The sequence below is a fragment of the Sebastes fasciatus genome, chromosome 1 (genome assembly GCF_043250625.1).
Source record: "Sebastes fasciatus isolate fSebFas1 chromosome 1, fSebFas1.pri, whole genome shotgun sequence".
Classification (NCBI taxonomy): domain Eukaryota; kingdom Metazoa; phylum Chordata; class Actinopteri; order Perciformes; family Sebastidae; genus Sebastes; species Sebastes fasciatus.
The window spans coordinates 10516247-10532790 of NC_133795.1; the positions used below are offsets into that span (position 1 = coordinate 10516247).

Genomic DNA, 16544 nt, shown 5'->3' on the forward strand with positions numbered 1-16544 from the left:
CCCGCCCCTAACAGGTGCAACAAAGCACTCAATTAATCTGCACACAGTCCTGAGCAGAGGTCTAATCAGCCAGATACAGTGAAAACACCTGTGTGGGTGTTCAGAGGCTTTAAAAATGGATAAAATGACCACATGGTGTTGCTTTTAGTGATGAACCCACAGAAAATTATCACCCTACTATGCAGTTCCCCTCAGCTCTATAAGCATTTTTAGCATCTTTCAGCTCATTGTTTTGTTTTTTTTACAGCCCACAACTTTATAGTTTTCATTCACTCTCACCGCTCTCATCTCAAACTGCATTTCCAGCACCAGCAGGCAGCTGTTTGGAGCAAAAGGTTGTACCAGCCCAGCACGAAACAGCAGATACAGTTAGATACAAGCTGGTGAACATAGTGGAACATTTAGCAGCTAAAGAGCCAGAAATTTCCCTCAGGAATTGGTGGAGATCAAAAAAGAGCTAAAAGGAGAGTAAATATTGAACTTTGTTATATGGCCAGAAACATAGCCCCAAATATTGTTTCATGTCTTGTTCAATCTCATTGCATGGGTGGAATGTTCAGGGTTTATTTTTTGAAATTATTAGGCTATGTAGTTTATTGTATTTTGTTAGAAGTGTTTTCTCTGTCGGCATTCCCGGTGGGAACACCGTTTTTATGGATGGGGATGTGACGACCCCTCCACTCCACTAGGTGTCCTGTGTCTTTTTGCTGGTTCTCCTTTGTTTTGCAGGAGAGGGTCGTCAGGTTGATGAGCCACACCTGGGCTTGGTGTGGTTGGGATAAAAGCTCTACCTTTCAACAGATGTCTCTCTCTCTTCCTTGGCTGGCACACCTGTTTTGGTTTTGTTTGCAGCAGACATTTTCACACACCCACACATGCCTACATTACTGATTACTGACTTTCCACGTTTATTTAGTTATTGATTGTTAGTTTGTTAAATAAATGCCTGTTACTATTTTTAAACTCGTCTGGTCTCCCATTTTTGTTGCAACCTTTGAGCCGGGTTGTAACAAATGGGGGCTCGTCCTAATTTGTTTGACCCAGTTTAGATTGGTATTGTGCAGTTGGTTCTACAAGTTGTTAATGCTTGATTGGCAGAGACTGTGGTTTCATGAATGAGATCAGTTGTTGCTTAGTCGGCAGGTGCACCTCATTTTGTAAATTGAGTTGTGCATCTAGATTTTTGGGAGACATGGTCGAGTGTGGTAAGTAGGCTGTTCTGCTGTTTTTTTTGGTGAATGTAAGCAGCTGAATTGGATAACAAGTTGCTGATTTGTTCTGGTGTGTTAGTATTGAGTTGTGCATGCTGGTGATTTTGTGGCACTGAGTTCTGTTGGTCCTGCAGCCAGTGTTAACACGGGTTGGCAGGTGTGAGCTATCAGCAGTGATTGCAGGGTCCTCTAGTGAGTAACTTTTAGCTTTTGTGGAGTTTCCCTGGGTAGGCATAGCAATGTGGTCCATTTGGGCTCGTTGGTTTTCTTTTTTTAGTTTGTTATTTTTGTGTGGTGTGCGGTCAGAGCAGTTGTCTCGGGGACACATCCAGAGCTGTCAGGTGGGTAACCAGCTTGCTGGGGGCCTAACCGAGGCTACTGGTTTAAGTGTTTAAAGAGCCTCCCGCTAATCTGCATGAAGACTAGGGTTCAGTGAGGTAGATTAGTTTAAGATGGGTAGTTTAGGTAGGGGGAGACTTCCACATTAGTTTGGTAGACATTGTCTCTTTTGTGCACTATTTGACCTGGGCAACACTGTCTGTTGGCTCTGTTGGTGCCTTTAGACCAATAGTGTGTGATGGCTGGGGTAGTTGGACCCAGTTATGAGAGTTCTGCACAGCCTGGAGGGTTTCTGGGTAGTTGGACCCAGTTACACTGAAGGTGCTCCATTTGTGAGAACCTGAATGATGGCTGTTGCAGGAAGTTATAGTGGTTCATATGGTCGGCAAGTAAATGGTTACAGGAGGGATGTGGTGAATTGTCATTGGTTGTGCTGTGACGTGCAACTTGGTAGCTTGGCCTGTTAGCCGTGGGAACATAAGCGCTACAGTTCATGCCTTGGTTGGTGTGAGCTTTGTTGTAGTTTGGTTGCCTCTTTGTGCTGTGCGTCTTGGGACAACTTGTTTGGCTAGTGAGCCTTTGTTGTAGAGGAACCTTTTGATGCTACTTTTGGGTAGCGCTTATATCCGTTCTGTGTGTTTTGGTAGCTGGGATTTTGCACGTCACTTTGTCCGATACTTGCACATTGTTTGACGATCTGTATGTTAACCACGTAGTCTTGGATTTCCATGTATAGACCAACCCTCCAAAGAACATCTTGATTTTATATCTGGTGATGTACCATTACTGTCTAATCTCTCTATGCTGTAAATTCTTAAATGCTTCTCCAGGTGTTGGAGTTGCTGGGTTGCAGTGTGGTGATTGGTTGGCTGCCTGGGTGACACACTACAGAACTGGTCAGTATGAAAGGTTTATTTTTTGAAATTATTAGGCTATGTAGTTTATTGTATTTTGTTAGAAGTGTTTTCTCTGTCGGCATTCCCGGTGGGAACACCGTTTTTATGGATGGGGATGTGACGACCCCTCCACTCCACTAGGTGTCCTGTGTCTTTTTGCTGGTTCTCCTTTGTTTTGCAGGAGAGGGTCGTCAGGTTGATGAGCCACACCTGGGCTTGGTGTGGTTGGGATAAAAGCTCTACCTTTCAACAGATGTCTCTCTCTTCCTTGGCTGGCACACCTGTTTTGGTTTTGTTTGCAGCAGACATTTTCACACACCCACACATGCCTACATTACTGATTACTGACTTTCCACGTTTATTTAGTTATTGATTGTTAGTTTGTTAAATAAATGCCTGTTACTATTTTTAAACTCGTCTGGTCTCCCATTTTTGTTGCAACCTTTGAGCCGGGTTGTAACAACATCACAGGCTAGATTTGTTTAAAGCCTGAAAACAGAGAGCTATGAGGAGGTCCAGAAGTCTAGTTTCCTCTCAGAGCACTTGAATTACAATATGCTGAAAGGTTATTATGGAATTATTGTTCAATGATGCCAAAAAGTTTCTGCCTACTGAAGCTTTAAAATGACCAACATGGGTCAGGGTCATTGTCAGCAGTAGCTTTGCGCACATGTATTGTGTTACACTAATCAGTAAAGTGGGAGGATGGTTAGCCATCAATGTACAAGCTTGGTCCAAAAACAAGGAAGTGATACAGCATCAATAAAGAGGAGAAAAAAGGGGTGCGCTCCTTTTCATACAGGAGGAGCATACCTCTTAAATGGAGGGGAAACATTTGCCGGCGGGAGGAGGCGTCACTTTAAACAAAGCATGGACGTGTCAGAGTGATTGAGGTTTATTGTGTCATTAATTGTTGATGAGATAACGATGCCACAGAGACAGAATGACACCAACAATCACCCGCTGGCTGCTCTGCTGGATGTTAAATATACACCGACTTCATTCATCAATTTAAGATTGCATTGTTGCTTGCCGCCTTCTCAGCGCACGGCAGGCGTACGCCAGCATGATCAAGTTGGACCTAATGCTTTCCTTATGTAGGTCCATACATGATGAATTCCTCAATCTATAACTATAACCTGGCGCACATCTTTCGGACCAATAGGATTTTACATTGATGGAGAACCACTTTCCGACTCTACTGATTAGTGTAACACAATACAGGTGTGCAAGCTACTGCTGACAGTGACCCCGATGAAGACCCATGTTAGTTGCAACACGCTGATCATTTTAATTAATTACTGCAATGTAAAATAAAGGCATTTTAATTCTGCACAAACCCTACAGGATTATTTTTGAAGGAAACTTGCATTTTATACTTTTTTTTTAGACCATTTTCCCATGCAATGTACCCTTCACATGATGGAATAAACACAATACACCTGAAGGATCCAAAGAGCAGCTGTATGTGATTAATACAAAGGACCAGCAGCGCTTCTACTCCATTGTCTTCATTGTTTCATGACTGCTTGATTTTTACACATTTGCTATTTTCCAATACCGCTTTTCTTCTATATTATTTACAAAGTGCTTTTAGAGAAAAAGACAGCGTGACCTGAATATATCTGTTCGAATCAAGCCCCCAAAACATAATACTGACATCTTTAATCACAAACATTGTGTATTTCTATCTTATTGTCCTATATTTACGTCATATCTGTACTCAGCACAGTCAAATGATGTCCTTACATGTCCTTACATGCACTCGTGCAACGACTGTCAAACAAGTAATGTCAGTCCTATTATGTAATGTCAAAATGCCAAATCAAATGACTCCTGATGTAAGTTGAGTCAGTCAAACACCGCCCTCGCCATCCTTCACTCCCTCCTAGGAGCACTGATTCTCTGCATGCGTCTCTGACAGGCTGAGCAGCAGCCGTACAGACGGTTTGTTCTGTTCAGCTAGAAAACACAGTAATAAGCCGCAGCACTGTATTCTACTATCACACAGTATGTACAGTATACAATATTTATCAGAGTGAAATACTCAGATAGCACTCCTCCTTTTGGTTTTTGTCCCTCGTGGTGGAGTTACCTTGTTTTGACCTTGAGAGCTGAGCTCTTACATAACCACAGTGCAGCGGCTGCAGCCTCTGGAGCCGTTTCATTGCTTTAATTTCCTGTTCCCATGACTCAACCTGAAGCTGTATCTCTAGAAACAGCTTGCTTCCCCTCCCTGTTCCTAAGCTGGATCTTAAGGGGCTGCTTGTTGAAGTTTTTCATGATTTTTATTTTTTTTTTCATCAAAACATCTCTTGCTACAAAATAAGGGGATTGTCAGCTCTCAGTAGCTGGTTATTCATGACAGATTATTCTGAGCCGTTATATTGTCTATTCAGCAGCTTCGTTACATAACAATACAGGAAGGGAGGATGACAGCCAGTGTTGTAATTAACTCTGTAACTCTTAAGTTACAGATTTATGGTTTTATCTGTTAATTAAGGAACGCATCATCTTGGTTTTTGTCTGAATCAGTAATCATCTGTAAATGGGAGGCTCGATTCAAGAGGGACTACAGCAACTTGTGATGTCACAATGGGTGTCATGAAAACACACACACACACACACACACACACACACACAAACACACACCCTAAAGCCCCTTTAGGCACGACTGCAAAGCTTGCATTTCAAAGCTGCATTTAGTAATCTTGCACCACTAAGGGGCGGGGAAAATCTAAAATAAACACAGCAATAAGCCTTTATGATGTTTCAACTCATCCAGTTGTTTTAGCTAACCTGTTAAAGAGGGCCTTGAAGTTCCGCCTTTTCTTCCGCAACGTGGTGATGTCACTAAGTAACACATTTTGTCTAGTGGCTATAGTTTGGCACGTCCTCAAACAAAGCTAGTTAGAGCGGAGCGTTTCAGACCGAAGGTGAAAAGAGGTGCTGCAGCACAGCCGATATGAGAAAAATAAGCCGTTTTTTTTTTAAACATTAAAGCATGTAAACATGTTCTAGTAGAAACTATACAAGTATACACCTGAAAATGAGCATAATTGGTCCTCTTTAACAAGCAATATGAGTATTACATTGGAGTCCCTTTGGACAATATTCACTGGCATTGTTTGATCCACTTACTGTATTCTTTTTAAACGTTTGACTGTGTTCACCAGTCGTTTACCTTGACTATAAGTCATTTTTTCACTGGAAAGGTAGCATACAATCGGTGTGTGTAAGTCTGTGGACTGAGAACAGCCTACAGTTTTGAATTAACTGGCATTATTTGGTTTGTCAGACTAAAAAAAACGAGTTGACAGTGACCGGACGCTGCTCAGAGCTGCAGGCGGAGTGTTGATTTTCAGTGGCATCAACAGTATCAGCTAAGCTTTCACATTAGAGTCACCTGATTCAGTGATAAAATATTGATTAATGCAACTTTAAAGGTGCTATTGATAACATTGATAACATTCAGCTACTAGGTGTCGCTTTCTTCCTCCCCCGTTCCATTGAATTTACTTCACAACAAGTCGTTGCCAGGCACTTACCATCAATCTCAGCCATTTATCCGTTTTTTCCCACACTAACTGATGACCCAGAAATACCACGTGATACCAACGTCGTTTTACTATTGGCTCAAAAGCCTTGTTAGAAGTGGGAACCAAACGTCAGATATCTTCCACAGAGATAAACAAACCATTAATTTTGGAGCCGCCAAAATTCTTTAAATTAATTCACAATCATAATAATTTTTTTCAGGAAAAGCCAAACTTTTATTCAGCACCTTTCTAAAGGTTTAAGGTAAAAATATTCGTCTACATATAAATATTATCAATGACACCTTTAAGATTGTACAAACATCTCAAACAATGTAAAGTCATTACCATCACCAGAGAGAATTATTAGCACTAATTACTTTGAAGACGCAGCGCACAATGTGACAGACAGCGACAGAGGAAAACAACAACAACAACAACACGTTTGGGGCCATGAGTTGGCTCAATTAAAAGCAGATGAAGCAGCGATACCACGGGTTGATTTTGTCATCACTAAATCTAATTTAATTTTAAGCTCAGTGCTGTTCTCCGTGAGCCCCCCCCGAGACTGACACTGGCAGCATGTCGCAGTCACACAGATGGTTGATGGAACTTGTCATCTGCGCTTTTGTTTTGGGCTGTGCTTAGTGAGGAAAACACCGCTGCACCTCTCTCTCAAGTGTCTGGTTATGGTGCTTATTTCTGCGGCACATTAAAGGTCCATTGTCCTTTCTGTAAACAGACTGTGTCATTTTGTCGGTCAGATCCGTGGCATCTATAAAGCGACTTCCATCTCAGTCACAAATCAACCAAACTAAGCAATCTCTATTTATATTTGCAGCAATAGGCTGAGAGAGTAGTGAATGATTAACACTCTGACTGAGGGTTTCCCAGTGCAATCAATCTCACCGCCATTCAGAATCTGCTACAGGGTCTAATTAGTGCACAAGATAAAGAGGAAGGGAAAGCCATTTTCTTACTATATTTAGACCTCCCATTGGAGACGTGTTTGTCGTTTTAGGTGGTGAACTTGACTACACGTCTGGCTCGTGTGCAGTAAACTCACCAGGACAGCAGGAGTCAGTGTAGAGGTACTCCAGGAAAGACAGGAAGGTATCCGAGGAGACACCGTGGATGGGCACCACTCGGCTCCGGGCCTCTGCGTACTTCCCGCTGAACATGGCAGCCATGACGTCACAGCGCGCCACCAGCACTGCTCGGTGAGCTGGCAATACACTCCCTTGAACACACACAAGCAGACATGCAAAATTAACATCTGGGTTTAGAATTTCAGAGTAGCGTCTAGGAAAGTCCCAAAGAGCTGTGAAGTGAGCTGCCGGAGAGTAGAAACGGTTCATAATTAATGTGTTGAATCTTGACTGATAGTAACAGAATGCATCTTTGATCCAGACGTGTTTGGAGGCGATCACAAACACATCATTTTCAACAAGTCAAAGGATCCTAATATTACCAACACGTCTCTTTGGCCTCATCACAGAAGTGTAGAAGCCAAACCTAATTAAATATGGCTTGTTATGACTGATGATCTGTCATAATGGGCCCATTTAAATTAACAGGAAACAAGGGACAAGTAAAGCCTGGGCACAAGTCCTGACATAAGCTGTCATGAGGTGCTATTAACAGCTAGTGACAGCTCTCACCCAGTGGGCGACCTCCAGGTCTGAAAAGTGAAGCCAATGCAGAAGTGCCTTAAACTTATAGTCTTTCTAATATCCAACATGGGGCGACTCCTCTGGTTGCAAAAAGAAGTTTGATTGTAAAGAAGTCTATGAGAAAATGACCCTACTTCTCACTTGATTTATTACCTCAGTAAACATTGTAAACATGAGTTTATGGTCTCAATCGATAATTTCAAGTCTTCTTCAATACAGCATGATGTTCATTTAGTAAATTATGGTCCCATTTAGAGTCAAATAGACCATAAAGCAGGGTATGTTGTGAAGTTGTCCGTGTTTTCGTTTTACAACTTTAGCTCTTTCACAGTGTGTTTTCAGTTCATGAAAGTTAATTATAACCTTTTTGGACGCCTAAAATGTCTTATTCAGCAGTGTTTGGTTGTTCTTAGCTCCACCCTCTCGTGTCACTTGTGGTTGCAAAAAACCAAGATGGCGACGGCCAAAATGCCGAACTCGAGGCTTCAAAACGGCAGTCCACAGTGACGTCACGGTGACTACGTCCACTTCTTATATACAGTCTATGCTCTGCACCACACTCCATCAGCATGTTAGCGTTAAAAAAACAACCACAGAAATACACAACATTTCCTTGTAGACATTTGTGACCTCCAAGAGTTTAACTCACAGCTCAGAGCAAGGGAAAAAAAGCTCACTGCACTTTTTATGAGATAAATATTGATTAGGAGAGGCTTCGGGGAATTATTTCTGGACTTCTCCTTTAATAGAGAATCAGCTAAATGCAGGAATCGCGGCCGAGCTTCTGGTGAGATGAAACATGACGGGAACGGAAGGCGGCGGCCCCGTCCCTCGGACCGCTTCATCTTATTTTGACTCCAAATGGATGCCCAGCGGCGGGACCGGGACTGAGCTCATAATTCAATCACGGCTAATTAAATGTGACCTTCCACTGCTGTGTGACGGTGCATGCATTTGTAAATGTGTGTGTGTGTGTGTGTGTGTGGAACAGATAAGCGTGGACCCACCTTGCACCATGAAGATGACATCGGAGTAAAGAGGAGAATTGAAGAGGTTGACAAGAGTCTGGGGGCCGACTTGAGCTGCCCGGGCGCTCGGGGTGTCCCTGGGGCCCTACGTGCACACACACCCACACAGTAGAGGAGAAGCCAAAAGAAACAGACAGGGCGCGTTAACATTCCTCTGCTGGATGTCAGGTACTAGTTACCAGCACAATTGCCATTCTGTGCATCCACCTCGCCTCCCCCGTGGAATACAAATGCCCTCTCTGCCAGTCTTGCTTAGCGCTACCCAAACATACTTGAAGTGCGATGCCAAGAACGACATGATGGGAACTGGCTAACTCTGGAAACAGACTGGGAACCACACGCTCATCCAAACTGTCAATTTATTAACCCAGTCGCTGCTCATTTTAAGCATTTAAATGATGCATAATACAGGTATACACAGTGCACAGTAGGTGAAATCAATAGTATGAGAACGGCTGTCAGTGTGTGTGCACACGTGGTCGTGTTAAGCCCTCAAATCAGTGTCATTAAAGCATCCCATTACCATTGCGTGACCTTTCTCAGTCAACTGAAGCACAAAGAACTTCATATTCTCGCACCGCTCTGCTGCAGAGGGAGCGCTCGGCAAACACTGAGCCTTCAGTATAAGAGGCAGCTATACAGAATCCAGCCTCTTTGATTTTGTAAATCACTGGAAAGCTCACAGAAAGCAAATTTTCAGCCGGTCTCACGGAGACGTGAGACGACCCCGAGGTGTTTGCAGAGGACGGGATCAAATCACGACAGGACATTACGGTGTCTCATCGCGTTAAAGTGGCCCCGGCCGTGTCTCGGTGTGTCAGCTCGCCTCGACACCGCCTCAGGTTGAAGACCTAGTTCTATCCAGATGGGTTGGTGGACCGTGCATGGTGGTGCCAAAGGCTTGTCAGACGCAGCCATGTCATATCTCCTGAGCTCTCTCTAAATGTTAAAGTCTGCTGCCTATTACACGCAGCCACCTTTTTTCAAATAGACATCACAGACGTGACGCTGCGGGTTTTAACATAATGCAGGATTTCGTGGCTGATGTCCGGACTGAACTCCTCACTTGTGTTGTGCTTTTAGCTCCTTCAAGAGCAGCTCTTGTTTATTTTGTCCTAATTCCCACAGTATCTGAGAGGTGATACGGGCAGTAATTATGTAAATATGCTAATTATAGCCACATTATCACTGCGCTGTTTCTAAACAAGTTCTTGCTAATTAAGGCGCTGTTAGTCTGCAACTACAAAAACATGTGTTTATACCTTCAAAGAGTAGATAAACATTATAGATGTTTAACCTCTTTTGGTGGGGAGGGCTGTTATAGCATACACACCATAAGACATTTATGGGATTTTTACGATATTGCGTGTGTGAGAGGTGAAGTGAGTTTAAACATTAAAGACCTCACCCTGTCTTTGCCGATGAGGGATCGTATGCGCTCCATAAGCTGAGCCACGGCTAGCGAGTTCTTCAGCTTCTCTTCCAGGGCCTCCTGGAGGTGATCCCACTCCCACGCTCCTGAAACATCCACAAACACACCGATTCTTTTTGGACCCACAATAGTATAGCTACAGTTTACAGAAAGACACTGGCAAACTCTTTTTTCTAGCTGGCACTGTGTTCCCAAACACCCACACACCTTACGCTGAACACTCAGGGCCTGTTTTTGACAAAGTTGGCTTGTGCTAAAATTTGTCTGCTTATATAATCCGCGGCGGTTATGGGTGGGACACCATAGTACAGATTCTACGAATGTCAGACACAGTGATCCAAAGGCCTTCGCAACACACACCAGGGGCCACGATAAATCTGCCTTCAAGTCAATTGGTTAATAGTTTTTATTTAAATGTATTTTACTTTGATTTAAAGGTTTTCTATACAATATCCAAAGCATTAATATAGCATCAAACAAGATATAGAGGAGTAATGTCTACCTGAGCAGAGAATGAAGTCACTCTCCCTGTCTGTGTGTTATAATCCGAGCTTCTCTGTGCTTTGTTGACATCACCTGGCCGGCCGTGCATGCTTTTATTGCATGTTTGTATATGTGAGCGTGCCCCACTGGCTAGCTCACAGCCGCCACTCTGCACTGCTCTCAAACGACGGTTTGACTAACACTGTTAGCTCTATCAGAAGTGTTGCTGTTGTTTTCACTGTAAGCGCTGTTAGCACCGTTAGCTACGAACCGCGGGCTCAGCTGTCGCCATATTAAGAGCCATGTGGTTGGCAATCGAAATGCTCCTAATGCCGTATTCAGCGCCTTTAATTTAGGTCGTTTCTTTCTATAGTTCTATTTCCAGTAAATTGCTGGCTGGTCATGCCATTACATACAAATCAAATGTATTTTTAAACAAATATAACATTAAGAAACTCACAACTTTAATCCATATTTTCACAATTTAAATTTCAGGTATAGGCACAATTTAATAGTTTGACTTATAAATGGAGAGTCTAGTTGATATTTTGGTTGTTTGTCATTTGATTATATTAAAAATAAAGACCAGTCTTTTAAAAACAAGAGTCTACAGCCATGCTAGCAGCTCTATGAGACTGTATTTTCAGGCACGGCGGTGCTTTCAGCTAAACGCTAACGCCAGCATGCTAACATGCTCACATTGACAATGCTAAAATACTGATGTGTAGTAGATAATGTTTACCATGTTCTACCTCTTAGTTCAGCGGGTTGGCATGCTAACATTAGGTAATTAGCACTAAACACAAAGTACAGCTGAGGCTAATGGGAATGTCATTAGTTGCGTAGGTATTTGGTCATAAACAAAGTACTAGAGAAATTTTAATTCTGACCTCCGGATCACATGGAGACATTTCACTAAAAACCACAAATGTGAACCTCATGGTGGTGCAGAGGTAAAGTCAAAGAATCACCTAGTTTGGTTTAAAATTATAGATATATACAGTAAATAAATAAGGAAATAGAAATTTTATACAGCAACTTGCCATCAAAACGGTGTGAAATATAAAGACTTCACTTCAGCAGTATACTCCTTTAGAAAAGCCTGCACAGCCCTGCAGCTTGTTTGGGATGGCGTCTCACAGGGACACAAACAGACTGTTGAGGGAAGAAGGGAGCTGGACTGGGTAGGATTTATCTCATCATTAGTTCATAATGACGGTATTTGGGCTGATAGAGGGATTACCTCAACACACGGTGCTGGATAATAACACTGCATGGCACAGACACCTCATAGGCAGGGTGAGAGATTAGCTCAGGAGCTGTGCTGCTGACATACGATGCAGCCAAACTCCAAAAAACAGAACTGGATGGAAGATGCTTTCATACAGAAAACAGGATGAAATGGAATACATATGCAAAAAGCAAACGCTGCAAAAATGCTTAAATCATTTCTACATAATCTAACAAATAAGTTTCGGTGTTGGTGTAGTCCTTCTCACCCGCCTACGCAGACACACACAGACACACACAAATGCTGAGATAGGATACATTTGGGAACAAATTGTACAGATTTACACTAATTTCCTGGAGGCTTTCTTTAACCTCTTCCTACTCTAAGTCTTAACCCCAACAAGGACAAAGAGAATTGTACTTTGTGCTGAATTCAGTTGCAGGGAAACTAAACTACAACAACGTTTCCCCAGTAAGACAAGTTGTCCCTAAAACAACTGGTCTGTAGTCTGAAATCTGACCCCAAATAAGGCCAGGATGACCACAAACACACACTGAGTCATCTGTGTCGTACACATAATACATGTGCTAAACATGCACACACACACAATAGCCACCAAGTGACAAACTCCATAAATCAGCAGCACACTACACAAGGAGACAGAGTCTCACAGTGTTAACATCACACTAAACAAAGTCGCGGCCTCTGTGACTGTCCACACACACTCAAGTGACAAAAACCCGAAAGCCTAGAATAATAACAACGAGTGTGTCCAGATATGTAAAAGGCCCCACCACCTCTCCTACACATTAGCAAGACACACAGACCTTATAGTTGTTTAGCATGTTTTTGTTGATGTTTTGTGTCACTTTGTAATTGTTTTAGTCTTTTTGTAGCTATTTTTTCTGTGGTTGTTTTGCCCCTTTTTATAGTTGTTTTGCGTCTCTTTGTAGTCACTTTGTGTCTCTTTGTATCCGCTTTGCATTTCTTCGTAGTCACTTTGCGTCTCTTTGTAGTCGCTGTGTGTCTCTTTGTAGTCGTTCTGGGCCTATTTGTAGTCGATTTGTGTCTCTTTGTGGTCGCTGTGTGTCTCTTTGTAGTCGTTATGGGCCTATTTGTAGTCGATTTGTGTCTCTTTGTAGTCACATTACGTCTCTTTGAACTCATTTTGCGACTCTTTGTAGTAGTTTTGCATCTCTTAGAAGTCATTTCGTGTCTGTTTGTAGTTGCTTTGTGTTTCTTTGTTGTTGCTTTGTGTCTCTTTGTAGTCACATTGCATCTCTTTGTAGTCACTGTGTGTCTCTTTGTAATCGTTCTGGGTCTCTTTGTAGTTGTTTTGCATCTCTTTGTAGTTACATTGCATCTTTTTGTAGTCGCTGTGCGTCTCTTTGTAGTTCCTTTTTGTCTCTCCGTAGTCACTTTGTGTCTCTTTGTAGTCACTTTGCATCTCTTTGTAGTCATTTTACATCTCTTTCTTAGTCACTTTGCGTCTCTTTGTAGTCGCTTGGTATCTCTTTGTAGTTGTTTTGCCCCTTTTCATATTCATTTACAGTTTCTTTGTGTCTCTTTGCAGCAGTGTGCATCTCTTTGTAGTCTTTGTAGTTGGTACGTGTCTCTTTGAGTGACATTTTGAAGGTGAAGTCTAGAGGGGGCCCCTGATACTTTGGGCCCCTGTGCCCGGTAGGCCCGTTCAGTAATCCATCCATGAGAGTGACGCAGAGACATTATATTGTTATGGAAATGAGCTCTGCTAAGCCAATAAAATGAGCTACGACTGACAAACGAGTGGACTGGAATTGCGAGCAGAAAGATATTCATCCCGTCTCTAGGAATGCCAAGCATGTCTTGTTGTGGATTTACTGCAAATCAAGCATCAAGCATTGTGGGAGGCACACATTCACCTCTGAATAGCCAATACACTAATACAGAAATATACACAGTATGTGAGGTCAGCTGCTTTAAACACAATCACTATTTTGAAGGTTAACATTAGGTCACTTTTCACACGAGGCTTAACGCCGTCTCCCTGCAGTGTTTTATGGAAACGTGACATTCGTATTCTGCTCTGCACATGAACACATTTCCCGCTATTCTCTCCAAGCCACACACACACATTAACAGTATGCTCTACTGCCCAGCTCTCCCATCACCCAAACACTCTCCACCAGCACCTTAAACACTCTCTCACCCCTTAATTTTTCACCCTGCTTGCAATTTTCCACTTCTTACTTTCCCATATTCCTCCTATCTCACTCAAAAAAAAAGAGAAAAATCCACACAAAGACTTGTATATGCGTGCGTGAAGACACACACACTGCACCCTCCGTCTTTCAACCGCTAGCTTTCTTATTCTTATTCATACAGTCACTCACAGAAACTCAGTCTAACCCTATAATCTTCTTCCCTTCTGCGCTCACCCTTCACTAGCAGCACTCCGCACATACACACTCAGCTTATGTGTTTGTGCCTCTGGTGTATATGTGCATCAGACCCATCAGTGCTGCTCATATACATGTTAAGAGGCGGCCATGAATCAGATGTTAGCACAGCTTTTTGCCATAAGGACTCCTGCACGACATGCAATGAAGCGCAGTGCACAGGCAGGCGCTCTGATCTAACATGCAGCGAGCGCAGCACTGCAGACTCTGAGCCGCAGACTGAGGAGATTTTCATTACAGCGCTGATGTTGCAGAGAATATCATCACGCGGCTGTTTAACTAAAGGCTTCATACACACGACCGGAGAACATTTCAGTCCCACAATTTGCAAATGTTTTCGGTTCATGTTTCATGCCTGCGTGTTCCTGAAGTTAATATAACATACTGTTAATTTTACATGACAGTTTCATCCTGGTTCATTTGTGGATGTAAATATGAGGCCAGTGTAACTGTGTCAGATTCTATCAACAAACCCCATCAACCATCGAGATGATGGACGTTCAATTTCCACAAAGACGTCGCTCCTTGTACCAATAATATGTAATAGAACTGAGCTGTGGGGAGATAAAGGAAACATGATTGGCCCCGGGGCGTCTATGTACAAATAAGAAAGCGGTGTGAGATCACAGTATTACACGCTGAATGATCAGGTACTAGATTAAAATACTACAGTTGCTTACGATCAAGCGCTTTCAATTTGACTGATTTCTGTTCCTCACCATTATGGAACACTGGACAAGATCCAATAGCAGGCAAACTGCCTTCTGCTGCCAGGGGACATTAATCATCACATCTAAATTATTGGAAAAAGAGTAACTGCTTTTGGGGGGATGGAGTTCCCATGCTGTGAACGTCAGACCTGCTGTGTTAGCTGTATTTAAATGGCCGTTGTAATGTGCAGCGTGTGTCTAACATGGCAACAAACGGGGAGCATCAAGGCTGAAACACCATGTTGACACATAAAAAATGTATCACAAAAACTAGGTTATTCATGATGAATGCAATGAATTAATTTTTTTGAAGTGTGATGCACATCATTTCCCAGAATTCCTGTCCAGTGTTGGGATGGAGGTAAACTGATTGAGCCGTCCTTGCTGAGTCCAGATTTCTCTGCACAAAGTGCATGTTGGCCGCTGTTTTGGAGACAGTTTTGTGTCCTGATCTCCACTTTGTATTTGGCACTACTGATGGGATGCTTTTCTGTGTTGTTGTGATTTAGCTTGGTGCATCATTTAATACAGTCACAATTTGGCAGCATTCGCTAGAATTCACTTCCCTCTCGTAAAATTTTAGGTGTTTTAGTTGCATACTTTGCCGTGCAGTAAACTTAATCTATCAGTGGATATATTTAGAGTAGTGATTCTCAAAGTGGGGTTCGGGGACCCCCGGGGGTCCATGGCACTCTGCCAGGGGGTCCGCGAAATAATTAGCTATAAATGATAAAATTGTGCTGTATCCTGTGGAGGCTGAAGAAGATTAACTATACGCACATCACGTAGGTGAGAGGCTATCAGAACAGCGTCAGTAAAGAAAAAGGTAACGCCTGCACACTTCTCCATGCCAATAATATTTTTATCGACTATGTTTACGATCCAAGCAGGATCGAAATGTAGTCAATAAAAATATTGTGGCACGGAGTAGTGTGCAGGCGTTAGCTCTGTCTTTATTGTATCATTTGTGGACCATTTGCGCCAATAAAAAAAGCATATGGTGTCCATTACTAGCACCCACATTAGCTTTGGGCCAATAGAAACTCTGATATGATTGTGACACATCACGTCAATCTGTCATGAAACAGTCACTTCACTCAGAGCACAACGAACCATCGCTGCTTATTAGCCAGCTAGCTAGCTGGTAAACATGGAGAAATATTTGAGTCAGTCCACATCGTCAAGTGACGCTAAGCCCAAACTAGCTAAATTGAGAAAATATGACGACCGTTATATCGAGTTTGGTTTTTATTGAGAACAGCGACGGGAGACCATCATGTGTCTTCAGCTGCAGGCGAACAAAGCGATGAAGCCGGCCAAGCTAAAGCGACAAATGATTACAACGCACCCGGAATATCAGAGCAAAACCAAGTGGTGTTAACATGATTCAAATTTAAATGTGTTTCTGTTTATCACTATGCAACATCCATCCATCCATTATCTGTAACCGCTTATCCCATTCGAGGTCGCGGAGGGGCTGGAGCCGATCCCAGCTGGCATTGGGCAAAGGCGTAGTGCATCCTGGACAGGTCGCCAGACTATCACAGGGCTTCAATATGAAACAGGT

The 16544-nt window shown here is 42.8% G+C and overlaps 1 protein-coding gene and 1 long non-coding RNA gene across 3 annotated transcripts in view; one reads left to right on the forward strand and one right to left on the reverse strand.

The window, feature by feature from the left end:
• The window catches only part of rhobtb3 (Rho related BTB domain containing 3), a 35361-nt gene that overhangs the window by 6184 nt on the left and 12633 nt on the right, over nucleotides 1-16544 (reverse strand). Inside the window, exons 8-10 of the mRNA XM_074627067.1 lie at nucleotides 10092-10201; nucleotides 8663-8768; nucleotides 7049-7222 (exon numbers count right to left, since the gene is read on the reverse strand). Coding sequence (XP_074483168.1) covers nucleotides 7049-7222; nucleotides 8663-8768; nucleotides 10092-10201 — 390 coding nt within the window. The remainder of the gene's footprint in view (nucleotides 1-7048; nucleotides 7223-8662; nucleotides 8769-10091; nucleotides 10202-16544) is intronic.
• LOC141762954 (uncharacterized) overlaps nucleotides 1-16544 on the forward strand; it is a 33158-nt gene that overhangs the window by 1156 nt on the left and 15458 nt on the right. The window contains exons 2-3 of one of the 2 annotated variants that reach the window (XR_012592953.1): nucleotides 7004-7202; nucleotides 8647-9684. This is a non-coding gene — a long non-coding RNA (uncharacterized LOC141762954). Of the gene's footprint in view, nucleotides 1-7003; nucleotides 7203-8646; nucleotides 9685-16544 lie in introns of those variants that run through there. The other variant, XR_012592954.1, reaches the window with a different exon arrangement.